Genomic DNA, 26,760 nt, shown 5'->3' with positions numbered 1-26,760 from the left:
GGTGCCAAGTGACTTTTGTTGCCAACATTCTAAGTTCTGGAATTTCCTGAAAACCTCACTGGCTTCTATTGTAATATATTTTTGAAAAATAAAACCAATTCCAACTTTATTTCTTTAGGTATTAGTCCATTTTTGAAAAACATTGTACAAACATAAAGCCTTTCAAATCTTTTAAGATCTTGTAAATGACTTCACTGTTAATGAAGTACTTTTGGAATTTAGTCATAACAGGAAAATCTTTATTATCCAGTGTGCTCAGGGAAAAGATGGTGCCAGTTAATCAAAACATTTACTGATGGAATACAGTGCAATACTTTGTAGCATGAACTTTCAAATAATAAAGTATAAAATGATATGTGGGTATGTTGGAAGAAATGAACAGTAGTTTTTAAACTTCTAAGCTCTAGTACATTAAAATATAAACTGAAGTAGAAAATACGGGGGTAATTCTTCGAAAACACTATAGTTGCATTCCAGCGAAACCTCACTTAATAGAAAATTGCTTAATATAATTGATAAGGCCATTGGGAAAAGTGATATTAGGAGCAGACCAACAAAACAAAATCATTCACAGTCATTTAAAAATCCCCCAAAAGTCAAACACAAAGTATAGCACAGCCTGAATGAAGGTATAGATCATATTTATCAATGAAATAAAAGTAAATTTAACACAGTGCATTTTAAAAATATTATTAATGCAGGGCAGAGGGTCATCATTGTGCATAAGGTAGACTCCCTCATTCTTGTTAAGCAAGCTATATCACATATTCTTTCCTTATGCTCAAAACACTTTATAATATAGAGTTTCTCTTCTAGTGTTGTAGTCTTTCTTTTGTGTTCACCACCTGCAATTTTTATCACCAGGATGCTTCTTGCTAACATTCTTGTCACAATGCCCTCCATTTTTTTCAAAAATGGGGATAACCTAGGAGTAGTGTACCTTTCATAGGAAGCTGTACAATGTACTTCTCTCAAAAAGCTGCTCTGTCAGCAGCCGATAGTGATATATGCACAGAATGCCATAAAGATTGGCGCTGACATCAGTGCATGCGCGTGAAACGAGTACTGCTGGAATTGCATTATTGCAAATAGAAGTAACCGTTCTTGAAAATATTATTCCTTAATTCCTCAGCAACATTATAAACCCATTGCACTGCCGTAATGCATGTTATCCGAGAACTACCTGTAATGCAGTACGTAGGTTTTTGAGGAACTAATCCTCAGCCACTCTTGCACCTGTTCCTGAAGATGTAGAAGGCATTGGAAATTGTTCAGAATATGTACCATCTTTTCCTAGCTTCTATCAGTTCCACAGAAAGCTCCCTGGACTCAAAACATCCCTGTGCTTTCTCTCCACAGATACTGCTGGACTTGCTGAGTTTTTACAGTAATTTCTGTTTTTGTTTCAGCTTTTTCTTATTTTTAATTTATTCATTTTGTGGGATGTGGACATTGCTGGCTGGCCAGCATTTATTGCCCATCCTAATTGCCTTCGAGAAGGTGGTGGTGAGCTGCTGGCTTGAACTGCTGCAGTCCACCTGCTGTGGGTTGCCCCACAAAATCATTAGGGAAGGAATTCCAGGGTTTTGACCCAGTGATAGGGGAGGAATGCTGATATATTTCCAAGACAGGATGGTGAGTGATTTGGAGGGGAACTTGAAGGTGGTTGTTTTCCCATATATCTGCAACACTTGTCCTTCTAGATAGAAATGGTCATGGGTTTGGAATGTGCTCTCTGAAGTGAATTTCTGCAGAGCGTCTTGCAGATAGTACACACTGGTGCTACTGAGCATCGGTGATGGAGGGAGTGGGTGCTTTCAATGTAGTACCAGTCAAGCAGGTTGCTTTGTCCTGAATGGTGTCCAGCTTCTTGAGTGGTGTTAGGGCTGCACCCATCCAGCCAAGTGGGTATTCCATCACACTGCTGACTTGTGCCTTTGTAGATGGAGGAGAGGCTTTAAGGAATCAGGAGGTGAGATACTCGCCACGTTGTTCCCAGCTTCTGATCTGCTGTTGTAGCCACTGTATTTATGTGGTGAGTCCAGTTGAGCTTCTATCAATGGTACCCCCGAGAATGTTGATAGTGGGGGATTGAGTGATGGTAACATCATTGAATGCAAAGAGGCGGTGGTTAGATTGTCTCTTATTTGTGATGGTCATAGCCTGGCATTTGTGTGGCGCGACTCTTATTACTTGTCAGCCCAAGCCTCGATATTGTGCAGACTGCTTCAGTATCTGAGGAGTCATGAATGGTGCTGAACATTCTGCAAGCATTGACGAACATAGGGTCATTATAGTACAGGAACAAATCCTTATGCCGAACATAATCCCATACTAAACTAGTCCCATTACCTGATCCTGGCCCATTTCCCTCCAATTAGATTAGATTACTTTAGATTAGATTACTTACAGTGTGGAAACAGGCCCTTCAGCCCAACAAGTCCACACCGCCCCGCCGAAGCGTAACCCACCCAGACCCCTACATCTACATCTACCCCTTACCTAACACTACGGGCAATTTAGCATGGCCAATTCACCTGACCTGCACATCTTTGGACTGTGGGAGGAAACCGGAGCACCCGGAGGAAACCCACGCAGACACGGGGAGAACGTGCAAACTCCACACAGTCAATCGCCTGAGGCGGGAATTGAACCCGGGTCTCCGGCGCTGTGAGGCAGCAGTGCTAACCACTGTGCCACCGTGCCGCCCATGCATCTTTCCTATTCATGCATCCATTCAAATGTCTTTCAGACTTTGCAATTGTACCCAATTCCACCACTTCTTCAGGAAATTCATTCCATATGTGAACCATCCTCTGTGTAAAACAAAAACCTCTGACTTTTTTTAAAATCTCTCTCCTCTCACTTTAAAAATATGCACCCTAGTCTTGAAATTCCTTCAACTCTACTTGTACCTGCTTATTATTTTATAAACTTCTATAAGATCACCCCTCAACCTTCTTTGTTCCAATGAAAAATGTCCAGTCTATCCAGCCTTTCTTTATAACTCAAACCTTTCTAACCTTTCAACATCCTAGTAAATCTCTTCTGAACTGATCTTTTGAATGATAGAAGGTCATTAATGAAGCAGCAGAAGATGGTTGGGCTGAGGACAGTACCCTGAGGAACTCCTACAGAGATGTCCTGGAACTGATATGACTGACCTCCAACAACCACAACCATTTTCCGATGGAGTCATACTTGACGCAACCATCGGAGAATTTGCTTCCCGATGCCCATTGATTTCAGTTTTGCTAGGGCTCCTTGATGCCACACTCTGTCAAATGCAGGATTGATGTCAATGGCTGTCATTCTTACCTCCCATCTGGATTTCAACTCTCTTGGCCATTTTTGGACCAAGGCTGTAATGAGATTTGGAGCTGAATGACCCTGATAAAACCCAAACTGGGCATCATTGAGCAGGTCGTTGCTAAGCAGGTGAGGCTTGGTAGCACAGTTGATGACACTTTCCACACTTTTTACTGATGACTGAGAATAGACTGAAGGGGCAGTAATTGGCCAGGTTGGATTTGTCCATCTTTTTATGTATAGGACATACTTGGGCAATTTTCCACATTGTTGAGTAGATGTCTATGTTGTAACTATATTGGAATAACTTGGCTAGGTGACTGGTAAGTCTTGGAGCATAAGTCTTCAGGACTATTGCCAGAATGTTATCAGGGCCTGTAGCCTTTGCAGTATCCCAGTGTGTCCAAACATTGCTTGATATCATGTGGAGTGAATCGAATTGGCTGAAGACTGTTATCTATAATGCTGGCGACCACTGGAGGAGGCCAAGGTGGATCATCCACTCGGTACTTCACGCTGAAGATTGTTGCGAAAGCTTCGGTCTTTTGCATTTCCAGTATTTGTTGTTCTTTGTTACATTAACACTTGGATAGTATCAAGTTTAGACTGACATGTGGCAAGTAACATTCATGCCGCACACATGACCGGCAGTGAGCATCTCCAACAATACACAATCTGACCATTGCTCCCTGATGGCACCACCATCACCAAAACCATTAACTAGGAACTGAATTGGTATTGTTATATAAATGGCAAAAGTGGGTACTACAGATGTTGGAGATTAGATTCAAGATTAGAATGGTGCTGGAAAAGCACAGCAGGTCAGGCAGCATCCGAGGAGCAGGAGAGTCAACATTTTGGGCCAAAGTCCTTCATCAGGAATCGATAGCCACATAAATACTGCAGCGATAAGAGCAGGTCAGACGCTTAGAATCCTGCACTAAGTAACTCACCTTTTGAGTCCCTAAACCTTTCTACCATCTACAAACACATGTTAGTAATATAATGGTAATTCTCTACTTGCCTGGAAGAATGTATCTCCAACTGCTTGAACAAAAACAGAAGTTGCTGGGAAAACTCAACAGGTCTAGCAGCATCTGTGAAGAGAAATCAGAGTTAATTTTTCAGGTCTGGTGACCCTTCATCAGAACAAAGGCACCAGACCCACAACATTAGCTTTGATTTATTTTCACAGATGTTGACAGACCTGCTGAGTTATTCCCAGTAACTTGTTTTTTTTTTCAGATTTCCAGCATCTGCAGTTTTTTTGTTTTTGTTATACAATTACTTGAAGCTTGACACCATCCAGATCAAAGCAGCCTACTTGATTCTCACCACATCCATAACCATTCACTTCCTCCTACACTGACACTCATTAGTAACAGTGTGTAACATCTCCATTTCCACTGCAGCAAACATGCGCTGCCAGAACACATGTTATTCAACAACTACCTGTAATGCAGTACATAGATATTTGAGGAACTAATCCTCAGCCAGTCTTGCACCTGTTCTTGAAGATAGTCACAGGTGAGGTCCTGGAAGACTGGAGGTTGACTAACTTGATGCCACTGTTTAAGAAGGGTGGTAAGACAAAGCCAGGGAACTGTAGACCAGTGAGCCTGATGTTGGTGGTGAGCAAGTTGTTGGAGGGTATCCTGAGGGACAGGATGTACATGTATTTGGAAAGACAAGGACTGATTAGGGATAGTCAACATAGCTTTGTGCATGGGAAATCATGTCTCACAAACTTGATTGAGTTTTTTGAAAAAGTAACAAAGACGATTGATGAGGGGAGCGTGGTAGATGTGATCTATTTGGACTTCAGTAAGGCATTCGACAAGGTTTTCCATGAGAGACTAATTAGCAAGGTTAAATCTCACAGAATTCAGGGAGAACTAGCCATTTGGATACCGAACTGGCTCAAAGGTAGAAGACAGAGGGTGGTGGTGGAGGGTTGATTTTCAGACTGGATGCCTGTGACCATTGGAGTGCCACAAGGATCGGTGCTGGGTCCACTACTTTTTCTCATTTACATAAATGATTTGGATGTGAGCATAAGAGGTATAGTTAGTAAGTTTGCAGATGACCCCAAGATTAGAGGTGTAGTGGACAGCGAAGAGGGTTACCTCAGATTACAACAGGATCTTGATCAGATGGGCCAATGGTCTGAGAAGTGGCAGATGGAGTTTAATTCAGATAAATGCGAGGTGCTGCATTTTGGGAAAGCAATCTTAGACGGACTTATACACTTAATGGTAAGGTCCTGGGGAGTGTTGCTGAACAAAGAGACCTTGGAGTGCAGGTTCATAGCTCCTTGAAAGTGGATTTGCAGGTGGATAGGACAGTGAAGAAGGCGTTTGGTATGCTTTCCTTTGGTCAGAGTATGGAGTACAGCAGTTGGGCTGTCATGTTGCGGCTGTACAGGACATTGTTTGGACCACTGTTGGAATATTGCATGCAATTCTGGTCTCGTTCCTATCAGAAAGATGTTGTGAAACTTGAAAGGGTTCAGAAAAGATTTACAAGGATGTTGCCAGGGTTGGAGGATTTGAGCTATAGGGAGAGGCTGAACAGGTTTGGGAATGTTTTCCCTGGAGCGTTGGAGGCTGAGGGGTGACCTTATAGAGGTTTACAAAATTATGAGGGGTATGGATAGGATAAATAGACAAAGTCTTTTCCCTGAGGTCGGGGAATCCAGAACTAGAGGGCATAGGTTTAGGGTGAGAGGGGAAAAATTTAAAAGGGACCTAAGGGGCAACATTTTCACGCAGGAGGTGGTGCGTGTATGGAATGAGCTGCCAGAGGAAGTGTTGGAGGCTGGTACAATGCAACATTTAAAAGGCACTTGGATGGGTATATGAAGAGGAAGGGTTTGGAGGGATATGGGCCGGGTGCTGGCAGGTGGGACTAGATTGGGTTGGAATATCTGGTTGGCATGGACGGGTTGGACCAAAAGGTCTGTTTCTATGCTGTACATCTCTGACTCTACGTAGAAGTCATTGGAAATTGTTCAGAATATATACCACCTTTTCCTAGCATCTTCCAAACTCTTAATCACTGCTATCCAAAAGGACAGGGGTAGCACACACATGGAGACACCACCATTTGGAAGTTCTCCATTAAGTCACTCATTATCCTGACTTGGAAATATATTAATATATTATTGTTCCTTAACTGGGTCAAAACCCTGGAACTCCCTCCTGAAAGATATTGTAGGTCTGCCTATACAAAATGGACTGCAATGGTTCAAGGAAGCAGCTCAGTACCACCTTCAGAGCAACACAAGGATGGGCAATAATACCAACACCCACATTCATGAATGAATAAAAGAAAAGAATGAATAAAATAAAAGAAATTCACTATTTCTATAATTTCATTTTAGGTCTTACATTAAATGCTTCTGCATCATCTTCAGAAGAGCCTACTTTAAATGTAATGCTTAGTAACCATTTTCTTCAAGCCCTCCTCAACATTGCATGCTTTACTGAATTCCAAGTAGAGGCCCCATTTTAAAAACAAACACATTGATGCCAGAAATCAGTTGAAAAGTTTTAGTGTTTTCATGATGATGGACTTGTTTGTCAACTCACCTTTGTATACCACTTTACGTCTTGAATTTCATATTCGCAATGTACTTGGCTCTTAACTGTCTTCTGAAATGGCTTAGAGAGCCACATAAGCCATTCAGCCCCTTGAGTCTGCTCCACTGTTTAATACAATTTTGATCTCCCCTTAACTTGTTAATTTCCTGCTCGGTCTCCCATAATCTGTTTCCTCCTTACATTTTCTCCGTGTCCTAGCATCCACCATATCCTGGGGTAATGAATTCCACAGATTCACGATCCTTTGAAGAACTAGTATCTCCTCATCTGTTTGACTCTGACTCGAAGTCTGCTACCCCTTATCCTAAAATTATGACCTTTTCATCCTCGAGTATTCTGCATGGCATAGCATCCTTTCTACATAGAACATAGAACAATACAGCACAGAACAGGCCCTTCGGCCCACGATGTTGTGCCGAACTTCTATCCTAGATTAAGCACCCATCCATGTACCTATCCAAATGCCGCTTAAAGGTCGCCAATGAATCTGACTCTACCACTCCCTCGGGCAGCGCATTCCATGCCCCCACCACTCTCTGGGTAAAGAACCCACCCCTGACATCTCCCCTATACCTTCCACCCTTCACCTTAAATTTATGTCCCCTTGTAACACTCTGTTGTACCCGGGGAAAAAGTTTCTGACTGTCTACTCTATCTATTCCTCTGATCATCTTATAAACCTCGATCAAGTCATCCCTCACCCCTCTCTTTGTTAATCCCTTTTAGCAATTTATATACTTCAATTAGTTCTCCTCTCAATCTTCTAATCTTCTCATCTTCAAAAACAATAGCAAGTCAGTTCATGGACAATGAATGTCAGTCCTGTCAGTAAGGAGAATAAAGGATTCCATCCTGGTCCTCATAGATTCAATTAATGAGATCACATCAGTAGGCAGGAAATTGACAAGAATATTACTGTTCACTAACTTGGATTCATGAGGGGGAGTTTGGCTGACTAGCTTCACTATTTTCAAGCTTGCTTATTTTTCAAAAATGTTCTTTCACCACTAGTTCAAAAACATTGTAAGTATTCTAGAAGCATTTCTTTGTCGATCCATTTGTTTGCATGACTCTAAATTGTAAATTATAGGTAACTGCAAAAGCTATAAAAGACTGAGGATGCTTAAATTTTCAGAACAGAAAGCTTCCTGCAAACCTACAGCATTTGCAAACTGTACTGTAGTTCTATCTTTGATTAAAAGTAGAACCAGATTCATTTAAATCTGCCAGGTTAGTTTCTGGCAAACATTGCCAACAAATTTGATCAAGGAATAAATGATGTTCATAAATTAACTTAAACCTTTCACAGTATTTTTCAGCAGCTACACGAGCAACAGATTTTTATTAATTAGATATTCCAGTACTATGACTAAGTTTAAAACGCAAAAGCCACCCATCAAAAAATGCACATGATGCAACCAATTTAAAGTCATAGAGATTTACAGCATGGAAACAGACCTTTTGGTCCAACTAGCCCAGGCTGACCAGATATCCCAACCTAATATAGTCCCATTTGCCAGCACTTAGCCCATATCCCTCTAAACCCTTCCTATTCATATATCCATCCAGATGACTTTTAAATGTTGCAATTGTACCAGCCTCCACCACTTCCTCTGGTAACTTATTCCATACACTCACCACCCTCTGTGTGAAAAGGTTGCCCCTTAGGTCCCTTTTATATCTTTTCCCCCCTCGCCCTAAACCTATGCCTTCACTATCCTATCTACCTGAGACTCTAATTTCAAGGAGTTATGAACTGCACTCCAAGGTCTCTTTGTTCAACAACACTCCCTCAGTGGATAAGTCCTACTCTGATTTGCTTTCCCAATGTGTAGCGCCTCGCATTTATCTAAATTAAACTCCATCTGCCACTTTTCAGCTCATTGGACCAACTAATGATGATCCCATTGTAATCTGAGGTAACCTTTTCCACCTATCACTACACTTCCAATTTTGATGTCACCTGCAAACTTACTAACTAAACCTCCTATATTCATCTCCAAATCATTTATTACAAATGACGAAATATAGTGGACCCATCGCCGATCCTTGTGGCACACCACTGGTCACAGACTTCTAGTCTGAAAAACAATCCTCCACCACCATCCTCTGTCTTCTCCCTTTGAACCAGTTCTGTATCCAAAAGGCTAGTTCTCCCTGTATTCCATGAGATCTAACCTTGCTAACCAGTCTCCTAGTCATCCTCCACTCTGCCCTCATCATTTGTCCCATTTTTGTGAAAAATATAATGAACTTTGTGTAATCTAGCATACTACCAGCCAAAATTTCTGATATTTATCTAGAAAACTTGATAAGACTGGGCAAACTTCTAGTTTCAAGGTTCATGGTTCCTTGAAAGTGGAATCGCAGATCGATTGGATAGTGAAGCAGGTGTTTGATATGCTTTCCTTTACTGGTCAGACCATTACGTATAGGAGTTGGGAGGTCATGTTGTGGCTGTACAAGACATTGGTTAGGCCACTCATGGAATAGTGTGTGCAATTCTGGTATCTTATCAGAAGGATGTTGTGAAACCTGAAAGGGTTCAGCAAAGATTTACAAGGATGCTGCCAGAGTTGGAGGATTCCAGCTATAAGGAGAGGCTGAATAGGCTGAGACGGTTTTCCTGGAGTGTCGGAGGCTGAGGGGTAAGCTTATAAAGGTTTATAAAATCATGAGGGGCATGGATAGGTTAAGTAGACAAGATATTTTAATAGGGGTGTTGAGGAAGTCCAGAACCAGAGGGCATAGGTTTGGGGTGAGATTTAAGGGGCAACCTTTTCACGCAGAGGGTGACGCGTGTATGGAATGAGCTGCCAGAGGAAGTGGTGGAGGCTGGTACAAATACAACATTCAAGATGCATCTGGATGGATATATAAATATAAGTGTTGGCAAATGGGACTATATTAGTTTAGGATATCTGGTCGGCATGGACGATTTGTACTGAAGGGTCTGTTTCCATGCTGTACATCTCTATGACTCTAACCACGTTGAAAGCAGCGACAGCCTAGAAACACCACAAGTTAAATGACTGTTCAGTTTGTTCCAGATAGTGTTTGCTTGAGAGAAACAAGTTAGCCAGGGCACCATGTAAGCTTCCTATCTTTTGTCAAAAGCTTCTCTAGCCTTCCAGTAGTAGACTTCTGTTTGACATGTTATCCAAAAGTTAGCACCTTCAGTAATGCAGCATCGTATTGAAGTCTTGGCCTAGAATATATGCCCAGGTCGAACAGCAGGCCCTGAATCAACAACCTTCTGACTGAGATGAGAATGACGTCATTGGAACCAAGTTGCTGTCTCTCTTCATTCTATTGTAATATATTGGAAATAACTTTTTAAAAGTATATTTGTTTCCACATACGAAAATAAAATTATGCAATTTGTTTTAGTGGCCAACAGATACCACAGAAGAGGTAAAGCAGGAGCTCTCTGCAGGTTCCCAGTTTGTGGGTTTGATAGCTGTGCTCAGTGCTTGTTTATCCAGTGGATTTGCAGGAGTTTACTTTGAGAAAATCCTTAAGGGGACAAAACAGTCAGTTTGGATTAGAAACATTCAATTAGGTGAGTATGACCAAATCTGAATATTTCTATTTTGACCTTTTGATTGCACTCTTAAAATGCAACTCAAATGTACAATACCAGTAATATAAAGGTAAACATCTTTATATAAAAATTGTTATTTGTGATTAACTTGCATATGTTTACCAGGGACCAACCATAATGCTCCTAGCCAAATGTTGTCCACTCTTTGTTCACTCTTACCTAGAGCCACTTGGTTCTTTTTGATGCCAGTTTTTACGTCAACCATTTTTTTTTTCCCAATTACTTACATCTGTGGAACAACAAAACCCTGATGTGCCAGCAGTGGTCAAGACAGTAGTATGAATCCAGCATGGCTGAACAGACCTAGGGCAAAGTTGTCTCATTTTTCTGAAACCTTCACTCCAATCTCTTTTTTTTAAAATCTTTGTGTTATTGTAGCTCCAGGTGACCTCTCTTATCTGACTCTCGATATACCTCTGACCTAGTATATGCTGGTTGGCATTTTGCTACTGAGAGGTTCAAAATTAAAATAGTCAATCAGGAAAGAGATTTGCTTTGCAAAAGTAACTGTGCATTTTAACATTTTGGCATGATAAAATCTCAAGTCTTGAAACTTACTGCTTAAAAACAATTCTTCACATAACCCAACATTTATTTCCATAAGCATGTACACCCACCCAAGTCATGATGCCTTTACAAACCCCATGTCTAAGATTTAAGTGCTATTTTTGCAGTATCTGGTGAAGCCAATTCATCTCTATGCTAGCAATGTTTTGACCACTTCTGCCAGCGTCACTGAACTGGAATAGTGTAAGCTTTGCATTTATATTTGGACAAATGATCACAGAGATAGGTACGTTAGTGCGAAGACAAAGAAATTAGCAGTTAGAGGACATTGTCATGTGAAACAAATGAAAAGAGAAGTAGAATGTTGTGAACGCTTTATTAATCAAATACTAAGTAGTAGTTAGTATAATTTAGAAGATAATGTCATTGTCATAGTACTGGATTCCTGAATCAATGGACATGGCATAAATTAACCCGGCTTTATAACTGGTACCTGCCATAATAAAGAGAAAAGGTAAATGAGGCAAACAAACTTGGAAGTTTGAACTGATAATGAAATCATAAAATACATCTGGAAGAAGACATTGAAATAGGAATGCATATAATGAGCAATGGAAAATATATTAATGACTCAGTTATGTTTTAGCAAGATAAGAATCTTGAAATGAGAGTTGATTGCAATTGAGCTGATAAAGAAATTAATTTAAAGAGTGTTGTAGATGTGAAGAAACAGATATGCTGTACTAGAGGAAGTAGTGTTTTTGATAATAACCATGATATTGAATCAAACCAATAGGAGTAGATCGCTTAGAAAAATAACAAACCTAACACCATATCAGATGGATAGCGTGACTATTAGGAAGCACCTACCTACATGCATACATATCTTCTTTGAAAGGGGTGGGACAAATTAAGAAGACTATTTAAGAGAGTTTTATAAGTGAGGTAGAGTATAAAGTACGGAATTAAGGTAAACCTTCATAAATTACTGGTTAGTCCCCAGCTGGAGAATTTTGTTTAATTCAGGCACTATATTTTAGGAAGGATGTCAAGATCTGAGATTTGCAGGTTATTAACTATAATAATACCCAGGATGAGAAACATAAGTTATGGAGAGATCAATAACTTGATCTTTAAGGGAAGAATATTTAATATGAGATTTGATAGATGTATTCAAGATCTTTTAAGGATTCCAATATAATAAATAAGGAAAAATCATTTCTAGTGGCAGAGGGATCTAGGGGCTACAAGCAACATGGTGGGAGGGAAGAGTTAATCAGTGAATTTTATGATCTGAATTACACTATATGAAAAGATTCAACAACAGTTTGCTCATGAAATAGGTTACACACTTGATGTAAAATTTAAAAGGTTAATGTGAAAGAGGAAATGCATGTGGCTAATTGTGTAGATCCTCTATTGCATTAGGACAAGCATAGTCACATTTTATGCTGTATCATTCTATGATTTTATAATAATATCTAAATTATGGTTAATCTTGTTAGTTTAGTCAAGGCAAAACAGATAGGCCAGAGGTAAATTAACTTCATGTCTCAGGCAGTGGGTTTAAAAGTTACAGAATTAATTCTAACAGCAGAGATCAAAGCTAACACTAGGGCTACAGAATTCTAGGTCGGAATTTGGGATAGACCGAGGTTTCAGTGCATGTCTTTGCACCAGAAGTAATTGTTCCAAATACAAGATTAAGTCACTTTGAAGTTTAGTAATGGTTAAAGGAATTTACCTGCAGACAACACCCCAAAACATATGCCAGTTTAGCTGTAGAACATTGCATTTTGCAATAGAGTTCAAATTTATGAAAGGAAAACGAAATAGTAAAGATGCTGGGAATCTGAAATAAAAACAATAAATGGTAGAAATAGTAGATCAAGCAGCATTTCTAGAGAGAAAGAAAGAGTGTGAATATGTCAGATTGAGATGACCTATAGTGGAGGAGGTTTTCAACCATTGGAAGGCAGCGTGTTAACGGTTGGAGAACAACAGGTGGGAAGCTCTATGATAGGGTGCAGGGCAGAAGAGAGAAAAATAAAATATTTAATGATGTAACGATGAAAGGGAGTGGTAGTGGATGTAGTACAGATGTAAAAGTTTTATCTGAATTAATGCATGAATGACTACAACCATTTCAACCCACCAAAAGAAATCAATAATGGGAAAAGATTTAAAAAAAACACAGACAGACAGAGATGTGTGATGGAATGAACTCAGTGTTGTGTCCAGAAGGCTGTACAGTAGTATGCAAAGTTATAAGATAAGGTGTTGTTCTTTGAACTTACAAAGCGCATCACTGGACTCTGATGTTGATTGAGGAGTAATGCTAACCAGGTGATTAGGAAAAACTCTCCTGCTCATCTTTGAGACAGTGACCTGGATCTTTTATGTCCATCTGGCAGCATAGATGGGATCTTGATTTATTATCTCAACTGAAAGACAGCATTTCTAGCTGTTTAGCACCTCCCTCAGACTTGCACTAGACTATCAGTTGTGATTTCTACTTTTAAACCCTGAAATGGAATGTGATCTTATGACTTGGGTAGAATGCAGACAACTGAGCCACAGTTGCCAACTAAATATGAATAAGAAAAAAGATTGCAATAGCATGAAACTAATCAATGAAATATAATTGTATCTCTTTGCAGAGTAATGAAGAAGACCTATGTGGGCATATTTGAAATTGTGGGAACAATGTAATGCTAATTTATGTGTCTGAGAAGGAAAAGAATTAAAGCAATATAAATGACCATGGGAACTCTAGACTGTAACTCCAACTTGAATAAACATAGAAGTTACACAACACCAGGTTACAGTCCAACAAGTTTATTTGAAATCGCAAGCTTTCGGAGTGTTGCCCCTTTGTCAGGTGAAGTGGAAGGAAGTACACAGGCACAGAATTTATAGGCGGAGAGATAATTGCTGGGTGGGATGCTGTTCGGAGTGTCAGCTCGGACTCAATGGGCTGAATAGCCTGCTTCCACACTAGAGAGATTATATAATCTAACGTGTATATTTGAATTAAGTTCAAAACATTCAATGTAAAATATGATTCATCAAATAGGTCTAAGACATTTCTGGATGCGTTTGATACAAATTGATCCACTAAAAACAGAAAAAGGTGTTTATCTTTCCTCTCAACGAATTATACATGCTTGGAATATAAAATTTGACAGCAGTTTCATCATATTTATTTTTAAGATGGATGAGCCTTCCAAAAGAAAGAAATAGAATTAAAATTTGCTTGAACTTTAAAATTTTGCTTCAATAAAATTAGATGCAACCGTTCTGCTCTCATTTCATCTTGTCAGGTTCTGCAATCTCTGCTTAGATAATAGAACAAGTAAGAAACGATTTTGATTGTGATGCTGCTAGAGTATTCAAATCTCAAAGACTGTAAGCATTTGTATACACCTGTCATGTTTAGACCAAGTAATCTATGATTTTACCTTTAGAAACCCTCAGGACATGAAAGCAATGTACCTACCTTGTATTCAATGTCAAGGATGATTTAAAGATTTTACAGAGTCAGATGGTCTTCAATACATTGGTTTCATGTTTTCAGTAAGATTTTGAATGTGGCCATTCAGCTGTAACTCATGTTTCAAGTGTTCCATTCATGTACAAGACATATTGTGATTGTGATTGACACTGAATTAATACAAACACTTCAGAAAAATCAAGAAAGATAAAACTATATTTCCCTATTTATATAATTCAATTAAAATATTAGATGCATAAAATAGCAAAAAAGAATATCATAATGGGTTGATATTTTCTTATCTCCTCTAGGTTTGTTCGGAAGTATTTTTGGAATCATGGGTGTATATGTATATGATGGGCAACGAGTAAAAGAACATGGAATCTTCCAGGGGTACAACAAATTCACTTGGATTGTTGTCATTCTACAGGTCTGAATTCAATCTTAATGCAGGTATTGTTGAAAATGACATATTTTTGATGTTTTTTATCCTGCACTCAATAGGACAGTTTGTAAGGATACCAAAGTAAAGGGAAAACAACATTCATGCTGTAGAAGAAGACAGACAATTAGTTGAACTCTGGTTGGTAGAGACGTTGTCATGAGAGTGCACCAGTTAAACAGCTAACTGCCAGGTTTTGTTTGAATTGGAATTGACCAAGTTGACTCTAGTCAAAGCATTTCTTTGAGGAATGAACCAAACAGTGATTGTCATCTATTTTGTTGAGTTCAAACAGGTACATTGTACATATGTTCTTTCTTTCTTAAAAGACAGGGCCCTGTGTACTAATATGTAGCTTCCAATCTATGTGGGTGCGCCACACTGTAAACCCACTTTCTAACCAATTGGTTTTCTCCTGACATACAAACATAAATGTTGTTTTCCCTTTATGTTGGTATTTTTGCAAACTATCCTGATGAGTGGACAATGAGAAACTTCGACAAAATATGTCTTTTTTCAGCAATACTCAAGTTCTGTACACCCAAACAACAACGTAATGAAGATGTTCAAATATTGAAATCTAAGGGGAGATTTGCCCTGAAGCACAGCACTGCAAGGTTTTATGACAAAATTGGGCACAAATGCCCATCCGTTAATTAAAATTTATAAAATAAATCTCCCAATCCCTGAGATAGATCTGAAATCGGAAAAACGTGCAGGAACTAGCACCGAATTGAGGCTTCTTCCAAATGCTGCTTTGGATTTTGTTTTATTGGAAAAATAATTGCAGCTATCTTTTTTTTTAGTAGAGTTTTAAACAGCTCTAGTTAGAGAGAAATTTAAGTCATGTAAATGTTTTTGCACCCACCTGGTGTTCTGCGATTGTAATAGAATAATCTCTTTTAAAGGAGTAGAAAGAAAATATAAGCAACTTATTAACTGGGGCCGGCAGAAACTGAAAAGGGGATTTGTAAATTAGTTATGATCTGCACTGATATTATTACTGGACAAAGCAGATTCCAGTCTGAAGCATAAGTCGACAATGCCAAAGATTTTGCATTAACAATAAAACAGAAGTTTATGAACAAAAGAGATGATGAAATTAAATCAAATTTATCCACTTAAATGTTCATAGATTTTAAAAACACACAGTAAAATATATTATCCCATTAATCCTAAAATAAATCCTTAATAAATTGAAACAAAAAAAAGCTTTTGTATAGAACCAAAATGCACCCATGATACAGTATTGAAAATCACATTTTGTATAGGACCCAAAGTTTAATTCACTTGTGACTTTCATTTATGGACTGGGACTGGAACTGGAACTGGGGTGGCACAGTTGCTCAGTGGTTAGCACTGCTGCATCACAGCGCCAGGGATCCAGGTTCAATTCCAGCCTTTGGCAACTGTCTGTGTGGAGTTTGCGCATTTTCCCCGTGCCTGTGTGGGTTTCCTCTGACAATCCAAAGATGTGCAAGTCAGGTGAATTGGCCATGCTAAATAGCCCATAATGTTAGGTGCATTAGTCAGAGGGAAATGGGTCTGGGTGGGTTACTCTTCTAAGGGTCGGTGTGGACTTGTTGGGCCAAATGGTCTGTTTCCACACTGTAGGAATCTAATGTAATCTAATATCATCTACCTGGATCGATTATACACCTGAGCTGAAACATATGCAATTTTAAGTAACTTTAGGATTTTATCCCAACACTTCTGGTCTGGAACGATCAAAAACACTTTAATATAATTTAGCTTCCCTATATCCTTCACTTCTCAGGAGTACTGGTGACCACAAGACTCTTCTTCAAAGGAATTTGCAGGACTGCTCCAAAACTCAAAATTGGAAAGAAAAACTCTCTAAAATACAAGCTTTTAAATTTTAAAAAAACTTTCCTAACCTTCTCAAGTGTACCTTGTTTATCTTGTTTAGTTGTAAAACTCCACTAATTTTACAAAACATATTAATTCTGCAACCAGGCCTCATAAAACTGTGTAAAATGAAATCACCATGACTACAGAAATATTCACAAGTTAATCATTAACATCCGATGCATAGAAAACCCATGTTACAAACTTAAAATTTGAAATTTACAGTAAATGGTATTAAAAATATGTACAAATCATGCAGTCTGCATCACCTAGTATGCTACTATTTTAGTTTAAATACACTTAATAGGATCAATCATGATACAGTTGAGGGAAAACAGCTAATAGCAGTGTTTAAAATCATAATTAGGTTCAGACAAAGTTCTTTTTTTATCAATTTCTAATCTTTCCAGTCCGTGCTCTCAATTTAGTTATCCACTTTCTATGTTACTTCTGTCAGTTGTTTTATTGAAACAAATGTTATAATGTTGAGTTTGAAAGCTGTTTGTTACCTCTTGATGCTTTTTACCCAATATATTATCTCTCGAAATTCTGTGATCTGATTATGTTGCTATGATAAGCCATTCATACATCGTCTCCTGTGATAGTGAAAGAGCATCCCTTGCTGCAGGTGGTAATGACTAATATTCTCCTATTTAATTCTACAGAATTTTGCAGCACTGAATGAGGCTTTAGTCCATCAATCTTGCATGACTCAATGTAGAAGCTATTCATTTATACTTTTCTTCAAATATGAAGCCTAACATGAACCCACTTAAAAATTATTAGCGATCCTGTTTCTGTTTATTCCAACAATCCTTTTGTGTTTGAAAGCAAAATTATTGCCCCCTTTCATTCTCTTTATTTTGATCTTAAGCATGTGTCCATTAGTTACATGTTTCCTGGCCAATGGATACAGTTTCTACCTTATCTATTGAGTCAAAAACTCCTTGGTGAGTTTTGTGTAGAGGCTTCAGTGCTGTGTTGTCTATTTAGACCTCAAAATGATGGCCATGATGAAAGCACACTTTGAGCAGGAAGTGCACTGCTTATCAGATTGAGCTAAAAACATGAGGCATCCAGTACCTAAGATACCAGGGAACACTTACCCTGAACATCCCTTCAATTTAAAATAAACCAAGCGAATTCTCAACACAAATGCCACCAGTCACTGTCCTGAGATCACCAATGTCCAATCTTCAGGCCCTCTCTACCCAGATATCATCAGCAATCCAAAGGCACCAGTTCACTTACTTGATGCAGCCTACTCCTGCAGCACCATCTGCATTTATAATGAAGAATTCCCTTTCAGGCAGCCCCTGACAAATCACATCAACCCAGGTGTTTTCAAGAGCACTATCCTGTTCATTGACTGAGTTTGGGTTCTACCAAGATCACTTTAACCCCAGATCTGATTGACTCACAACTGAAGTGGAAATGCCTGCTTTTCACCTCAAGGTAGCATTTGGCCCAGTGTGGCACCATGGAGTCCAAGTAAAACTGAAGTCGATTGGGATCAGAATCTAGAATCATACCTTGTGCAAAGGAAGGTGATAATGATTGGTAGAGACAAATCACATCAACCCAGGTGTTCCACAGCAAAATGATCTTTTCTCAGCTAGCTTCAGGTACTTCATTACTGACCTTCCCTCTATAATAGTCGAACTTAAGAAAACAAACAGATTGGCAAGGTGCATAGTGTAACTTAATTAGCTGAAATTATGAATGGAGAACAACTTCCTGGAAAGCCAATGTTTATTATCTATCCTCCATTGCCCTAAGAAAGGGAGCAAGACAACTGAATGACACGTTAAGCATTTCTCCTCGCAGTCGAGAGTCCAGTAGCACTGGAGTCACATACAGGCTATCTCTTTGGTGTAACTTTCATCCTACATTAAAAGACAGTGCAGGTCAATGGAAATTACTTAATTATTTTCCACAAATGCCTGAAAAATTAAAAATAGTTATCGCTAGCTATAATATAAAATATACTGCTCTAGAAACAAGCTTGTTTCCTAACTTACTATAACAACATTAATTACATGGAGTGGCAGCCACGATTTGCTCCACTTAAGTGTTTTGAACTCCGCTTGGTGTAATCCAACCATGGAAAATGATCAGTGGCTCAATGGGTAACAGTACTGTGTTCTCTGGTCTTGAGACTGGTCTGGATTGCAAGTCATAGATGCGTTCTGACAAAATAAGTTTTCTTCCAGTTTTAAAATTTATCATAATTGTGAAGTCCCTGTGCTTTAGTGGATTTTTGTTTATTTGACGTTCATAGTGTTGTCAGTCTGTATTGAGTATCAATAACCTTTTGTTACCTTGTTTTGGTTAAAAATGATTACTAAACTCTGTGTACTATTATTTCTTTTATTCTACTTTTTCTTTCACTAGGCTCTTGGCGGTCTAGTAATAGCAGCAGTCATCAAATATGCAGATAACATCTTGAAAGGCTTTGCCACATCATTATCTATCATTCTTTCAACATTGATCTCTTACTTCTGGCTGCAAGACTTTGTGCCCACCAGGTATTGAGCAAGGGATGATTTATTCTCCTGATTTCTTTGTTATTTTCATCCTTGACTTTGTTGTATTTTCATTGTAAATAAAATGTTAATGACCTACTTAAAGTTGAAGATAATGTTCTGCATTAAATGTTTGAAATTCTTTTATCTTGTTGAGTTTTAAAGTTAACGTTTTTGTAAACTTTAACAATTACTTTGATAAGCCCAACCTATTGTTTCTAAAGTATAATGGATTGTTTACTACTCAAATTTCCCTAAACTGTGTCACTAAAATCTAGTTGTAAAAATTATGTCTGTTCTAAAGGCATTATTATTCTATGGATTCTTATCTAATATTGTTGAATGAGACAAAGACCAGATTCATCTTGATCAAAATCGGATATAAAACTGGCTGGACATCAGTATTTAGAACATTTTATAAAAATAATTTAGTTGTAATCAGGAAAGGTGACTTTTATCCTACATATTGTATAGTTGATTCACATCCAAGTTTCAAGAAAGATATAGCGATCAGGTACTTCCATGAACTGTTATATTTGAATATCTAAAATCTTCTACTTGCCTAAACTATGTTGATTTTGACCAGTTGAATTCTCAAAGCTATGGGACCCTTATATTGATCATATTTATGCATATTGTAAATGCAGTGTTATATTTCAGGGACAGATGGAAAGATGATTTCGATCAACGGTGTATTGAAGACTAATAATGTTATTATTAAACTTTTTGTTTTGGCCTGGATGATCTAAATGTGCATTCTAAAGAAGTTGCCTTGAGCAAAATCTGAGAGATTTAAAATAACAACATAATGTAATACATCCACACTCAAGTGTTTAGATCTTTTGGATTCTTAGCATATGTAATTCAGTGCATGAAAACAATAAATATAGGAGCAAGGAACAAACAAAAGAAATATTAACTTTACATAGCCGTTTTATAGTGTTCAGATAGGAAATAAATCAGATGTAGTGGGTAAATATAACCTAATGCTTGACTGTAGTAAAGACAGATGAAAAGATTAAGATTCACAGTTTGGACGGATTGTTAGATTATTCTCCAAATTTATGCTAAAATTTTTATGTTTGTGATATTTCAAATAATATTTCATAAATCAACACAATTGGTCAGCTTAATAGAATATGGCTTCATTTTTTCCTTTCCATTTTAAAAGTATTCCCTGATGTGTTGAAGAATGATCACCTTGTACAGTTTTATTAATGCTATTGAAAATAGGTTTTTCAGCAAAATATGTTTGTAATTAAAGTTGTCTGTATTCCGATCTGATTCAAAATCATTGAACGTTATAAAACTACATTCAACCATTTAAAAACTTAATTGGTGAACACCTTATAATTCCCTCAGGTTAACATTTTTGATGTGAAAGGGCTTTTAAAATATTCCTGTGACCGAAAAAAAACCGAAAAAATTTGAAGAACTACCAAACCAAAGCAATTGCAGGAATTTGAAATATATCAGCACAAAAGATCACAGAAAAGAAGACATTGATGATTTTGAGTATAACTCAATTCAAAAATTCCCCAATCTTTTGAGCTTTTTCAGCTGATTTTGCCTGCACTATGCTTGTATAATTTACAGAAACTCAACCCCAAGTTATTGAGTTATATTTTCAGTGACATAAAGCACAGGTCATAAAGATAGTATTATATGTTCTGGCCATTCAGTGGGTAGATACATGACAGATGAAATTTAATATGGATAAATGTGAAAAAAAAATATTTTAGGAGAAAGTTACCTTAAGTAAAGTTAATGTCTTGAGTAAAGTTAATGAATAGCAAAGTGATGAAGTTTTAATAGTTATGTAAAAAAAAGTATTAATATAATAGACAAGGAACGGCTTATTCCCTTTTGAGGAGTAGTGAGAAAGAATCAAAATTCTAAATTGAGTGAGGAAACATTACAACAAACCTTTTTGTACAGAGGACTGTTGAAGCATAAGCAAATATTTGAAGGAGAAATAAAATATGATTTGAGAATGGGGTACTATGCTTAGTTTGGTTTGCCTTTTGTATATAATGGACCATATGGCCTTTTTCTGTGCTACAAACTTGCATATTTCATCTAACATTGAAAAACCTCATTTTAGTGTTACCTAATCCCTAAATTCTACCAAACCTCACCATTTTCCTGTTTTGGGTGTCTTAGATGAAGAGCTTGAGCGTGGCATTTTAATTGCTCAAATTCAAGGCTAATTTCAAGAAATATGTACTTCTGAATAGAAAATGGATTGATTTAATACGGTAGAAAGTTAGTTAAGGTTTAATAGGCTTCTCATGTTCCTGCATTTACTTTTTAGATACATATATGTAAATAAAGTAAGGTTAACCAAGAAAGATGCATTAGTATACCAGTCAGCCAGATATAAGCGTGTCACTTGCAGAGCACCATATAAAATTCTAAACTGATGTTGGTAAGTAAAATGTCAGAGTAGTTCGCCTTCATTAAAGCTGTATACAGGATGTGTTGTGTGGTAATTCAATACTTTTGGTATAGGGAGAGACTTCATCTATAAATGTGTTTCTTTGTTTCAGTGTCTTTTTCTTCGGAGCCATTCTGGTGATAACTGCAACATTTCTATATGGATATGAACCCAAGAACATCTCCGATCCAAGCAAAGCATGATGCAGTATCAATCAGCACAGTAGTTCATTCATGTGCAGGTGTAAAACTCATCAAGGAGTCTAAATACTCACCTGGAGGCACTTAACTGTCCAAAATAATGTTCTTTGACTTACATAATTATTATGGAACTTGCATTATAATTTTAAGTGGGTATAAGTGGGAAGATATATGTAATTTCATAGGATCTTGATGAATGTATAGACTGATGGCACTCTTAACCTTTGAATATCAATGGCCAAATACAAAGCAAATATAGGCAGATCAGTAGTTGGAACAATTGTGCTTGAGCTCAGTGACAGAAATAGACTATGCAATATATGATCAGGGTTCATAAATTGATACGGTTTACAAATAGATTTTGGTTTTCTGACAAAATATTTTGTCAAATTGAAAACAAGTTTACAAGTTGAAGCATGTTCATTTTCAAGTATGTGAATAAGTGAAGGATGTTCTATATCTGTTTTTCAATAAAATTATGATATTTTAGTCCAAAACCTGCAAACTACAGCTTTGTTTAAAACAAAAGAAATGAAAATGCCATGTGTTGCTGAAAGCCAACTTTTCCTTTGTCTTTTTGAAAGAGCAAAGTGGCCATTTTATTTCTGTGCTGCTGTTTACACTTTTATGCATTAGACCGGACCAAACCATGGAATCTGATTCCCAAAATGGTTAAAAAATCCAGAATTATGTGGTTTAAAAATTGATTTGCTTATCACAACAAGCCAGTGAATATGGATATAAATATTGCATCAAACAGTCTGCAACAATTTCACCATTGTGGAAAATGTTATTTGTCAGAATTCTTTATAGTGAAAAAGTCAATGAAGAGTAGTTCATCTGACTGAATGTGACTCAAATGTTGTTAATCTATTTCTGGCAATTAATACTCCTTCTGAAAAGTTTGATCTCAATTTTTCAAAGACAACCTATCCTAAATCTATACCTTAAATTATCTGCTGTGAAATGACTGGTACTATCTGATTAATATGTTGACAGAAACCTCGAACAGGCAATATAGTTAATGTTTGATGTAACAGAAATAGCTGATCCTTTAAAGGTATTTTCCACACTGCATTGTTTTCCTTCTATTCATCATTTTACTTTATCTTAAATTTTCTGTGCATAATCTGAACAGAGTTTAAAGATTGTTATTTGATTTGTGAATGTTATATTTTAATAGAGGGCTCCCAAGAATTGTAAAAAGTAACTCTCAAATTTCTTGTTTGGTTTATAGCATCATTACAGTAAGTCCTCGTTTATAGCGATGGTTGTGTTCCTGAAAATCATGACTTTTAAGTGAAACATTAAACCAATCATAACATTGTAAATAGATCAGTAGGACCTACCTTCTCAGAAAAACAGCTATTAAAATATTATACCCTTTAACTTGAAATATTTTATACTGATAAATTAAGTAACTTTTAAAATAAATTTAAAGTATGTAAAAAATGTAACTAGCTAATAACAGTATCTCCTTTTCAATAATGATCCTACTTAAAGATGCTCCTGTTCTCTGATTCTCCTTCTTACTCACCCTCCCCACTCCGCAACCCTGCAGTTTGCAGTTTTGCCCCTATTCTCTGACCTCCAAGTGTGGCCTCCCATCCTCTTGCCATTCCTTTTCCCATTGAAGATCCAGGTCCATCCTGGAGAGCTGATCTAGTGTAAGTGCAATTCCTCATGGTTCAGAAATTATAGGGATTTTACAATAATGTTTTTATAGGCTCCATCTCAGTGCTTACCTCACTTGAACCCCCTCTGTGAGCAAGGTCTTAGGAGACAAGCAGTGTGGCAGGAGCAGCTTTAAATTATTTTAAGAAAATGGACAACAATCTTGCATGCAGGTCTGAAGGTAAAAGTTATTTATATGCTATATGTTTAAGCCTTTCCTGGTCTTTCCACATTAGATTTCTTGTTCTGATCATAATACAATGAAATGTTTTCTTTAGAGCTGATCCTTTACCAAGAATGTAGTTATTTTTAGGGTGAAAGATCATTTGTTAATTCACGTATTGTAGTAATAGAGGCATGTCCACTTATTCCCTACATAATTGTTATAAAGTTGTTGCTGAAGGGTGTGGTTGATGCACTAGAAAGCATCTTGTTTCATTATTGCTTCTTGGGTATAAAGCTTACATGTTTCAATATGTGCTGGTTTTAATTAAATTGGTATTTTTCCAAGTTGTCAGTGATAAATATTTTGTTATGCCTAAGTTAAATTCTGTTCCAGTTATATATTCCAATATACTGATAAATTACAATTCTGTTAAAGTCTACTATTTATGTACAAAATAGTTTTATAATTTGGGTTTTGTCAGAGGCAAAGTAAATGAAATAGAGTTTGTTTTTAAATTTAAGTTTTCTCCTCTGAAGGCATTGTTCTTTCCAATACAGTTATATGGCTACTGGATTCTTATTGGTATCTTACAAAGTGACTATTGTTCATGTGACAATTCATAGTGACTGGCTGGTTACCTGAAGGTTGATGTCGCAGCAGACAACCTCTGCCCTCAACTGTCCTTCATTTTGCCTTTTACTGATGTTGAAAAATATGTGCTTTTACCGTTGTTAATGGATAGCAGTTTGAACCAGGATCCCTCAAAGATTTTCATTCCTTGATTCTTGATGCTATGACCTGTTACTGCCTTGTATCCACTGGCCTGTCTAAGATCTGCTTATGCAGCTCTTTCATGCAACTTTCTGCTCAGTGAGCCAACAGGGGAGGTCTGAATGGAAGAGTTCTTTTTGGAAAGGTGTTGCAGCTACTTTCAAGATCCCAGTTCATAGGTGATAATGGCAAATTGTATTGTGTTACATAAAGGTATCATCTTTGTTGAAAAATCCAGGATAGGTAATTATTAGTGAGCTTTCAATTTAAACAGAGAAAATGTGTTGGAGTCTATAATGTAAATAGTCAGAAATGTTACATGTTGGCTGAGAAGCTGATTCACATTAAATTAAATTTGCAATTATACACATCGACAGGAAAGTACAATTACTTTTGTAACCAAGAACGGAAGTATAATTCAATTTCCAGTGAAATATTTCAGCATAGTTTAACTAGTTGTGGTATTGAATGAAATCTTCCTTTTGCATTTGGATTATGTATAATTTTTTGATTTTTACATCCTGATAAAATTGTCCTATAATAATAATAGTTCACTTACATTCCAAGAATTATTTGGTTATGTAAATTTGTTAGTGGTGTACACTTTACTGATGCAATATCCCAACAAAAATAGGGGTTGCCAGCAGAGGTAACAAATTACAGTTTTTGGAGGAGGACTCTTGCTGGGGGCATCAAATTTAAAACTTTAAATTTCTATTCCTTAATATGATATGTAAAATATGGTTACTCAACAATGGCAAAGATTGGGTTTGGCATCTTTTATTTGTGATATTTTAATTAACTATTTGCTGTAAACATGCTGGTCTTGAGATTCATATTTTATAAATAAAGTTTTTTGATATTCTATTGGGCTTTATCTAATTTGTGATAAGTTGATATTTGGACTATCCCAGCCATTGTGTGAGGAAGCAGTACACTATGTTTTTTTTCAAAGAAATAAATGTTAGAAATTCAGTATTCTGTTTGAATTCCTACCGTGTGTGCAAACCTGTCCTCCATCTAGCCAGAAATTAGTCCTGCTTTGTGGCCTGTTCTAATGTGGAAAACTGGTGGCATTGTAGTGATAATACTGAACTAGTAGTTTGGAGACACAAGCAAATGCCCTGAAGTCTGGGTTCAAAATCACAATGGTATCTGGTGGAATTTGAATTCAATTAATAAATTTGGAATATGAAGCTTGCCTCAATGGTGACCATGGAACTATTTGTTTAAAGTTTAAAGATGGTTTTAAAAACCCAAGTAGATCAGTCATATCCATTCAGGAAGAAAATCTGCATTCGTTAGAAAGCTACACCAACATACAAAGAACAAAAGAAAATGTACAGCCTAGGAACAGGCCCTTCGGCCCTCCAAGCCTGAGCCGATCCAAATCTACTGTCTAAACCTGTTACCCAATTCCTAACCATTGGTATCCCTCTGCTCCCCACCTATTCATGCATCTGTCCAGATGCATCTTCAATGAATCTACCGTGCCTACCTCTACCACCTCTGCTGGCAATGTGTTCCAGATGCCCACCACCCTCTGTGTGAAGTACTTGCCGCGTGTATCCCCCTTAAACTTTTCACCTCTCACCTTGAAAGCGTGACCTCTTGTTATTAAATCCTTCAGCCTGGGGAAAAAACTTGTCTCTATCCACCCTTTCTGTACCCTTCATGATTTTGTAAACCTCAATCAGGTCCCCCCTCAATCTCCTTTTTTCGAATGAAAACAAACCTAACCGACTCAACCTCTGTTCATAGCTAGCACCCTCCATACCAGGCAACTTCTTCGTAAACTTTCTCTGCACCCTCTCCAAAGAGTGCACATCCTTTTGGTAATGTGGTGACCAGAACTGTCCACAATATTCTAAATGCAGCTGAACCTATGTTTTGTACAATTTGAACATGACTTGCCAGCTCTTATACTCAATATCCCGTCCAATGAAGGCAAGCATACTATATGCCGCCTTGACCACTCTATCCACCTGTGCAGCAACCTTCAGGGTATAATGGACCTGCACTCACAGATCTCTGCCCACCAGTTTTTCCTAAGGTTCTTCCGTTCATTGTATAATTCACTCTAGAATTAGTCTTGCCTAAATGCATCACCTCACATTTGTCTGCCCAACTCTCCAGTCTATCTATATCCTCCTGTATCCTT

The 26,760-nt window shown here is 37.5% G+C and overlaps 1 protein-coding gene across 10 annotated transcripts in view; it reads left to right on the top strand.

Annotated features, from left to right (window-relative positions):
- Window positions 1-25,466, top strand: part of LOC140479730 (UDP-N-acetylglucosamine transporter-like) — a 59,771-nt gene extending 34,305 nt beyond the window's left edge. For 9 of the 10 annotated variants that reach the window (XM_072573792.1, XM_072573796.1, XM_072573795.1 and 6 more), the window contains 4 exons: window positions 10,302-10,473; window positions 14,827-14,945; window positions 19,221-19,354; window positions 21,901-25,466. In XM_072573792.1, the coding sequence (XP_072429893.1) occupies window positions 10,302-10,473; window positions 14,827-14,945; window positions 19,221-19,354; window positions 21,901-21,991 (516 nt within the window). In that variant the 3' untranslated portion in view covers window positions 21,992-25,466. Of the gene's footprint in view, window positions 1-10,301; window positions 10,474-14,826; window positions 14,969-19,220; window positions 19,355-21,900 lie in introns of those variants that run through there. The other variant, XM_072573800.1, reaches the window with a different exon arrangement.
- Window positions 25,467-26,760: the final 1,294 nt, after the last annotated feature.

The sequence above is a fragment of the Chiloscyllium punctatum genome, chromosome 7 (genome assembly GCF_047496795.1).
Source record: "Chiloscyllium punctatum isolate Juve2018m chromosome 7, sChiPun1.3, whole genome shotgun sequence".
NCBI classification, from domain to species: Eukaryota; Metazoa; Chordata; class Chondrichthyes; order Orectolobiformes; family Hemiscylliidae; genus Chiloscyllium; species Chiloscyllium punctatum.
Note: the sequence above shows the minus strand (reverse complement) of the source record. Positions and strands in the feature narration are given on the sequence as shown.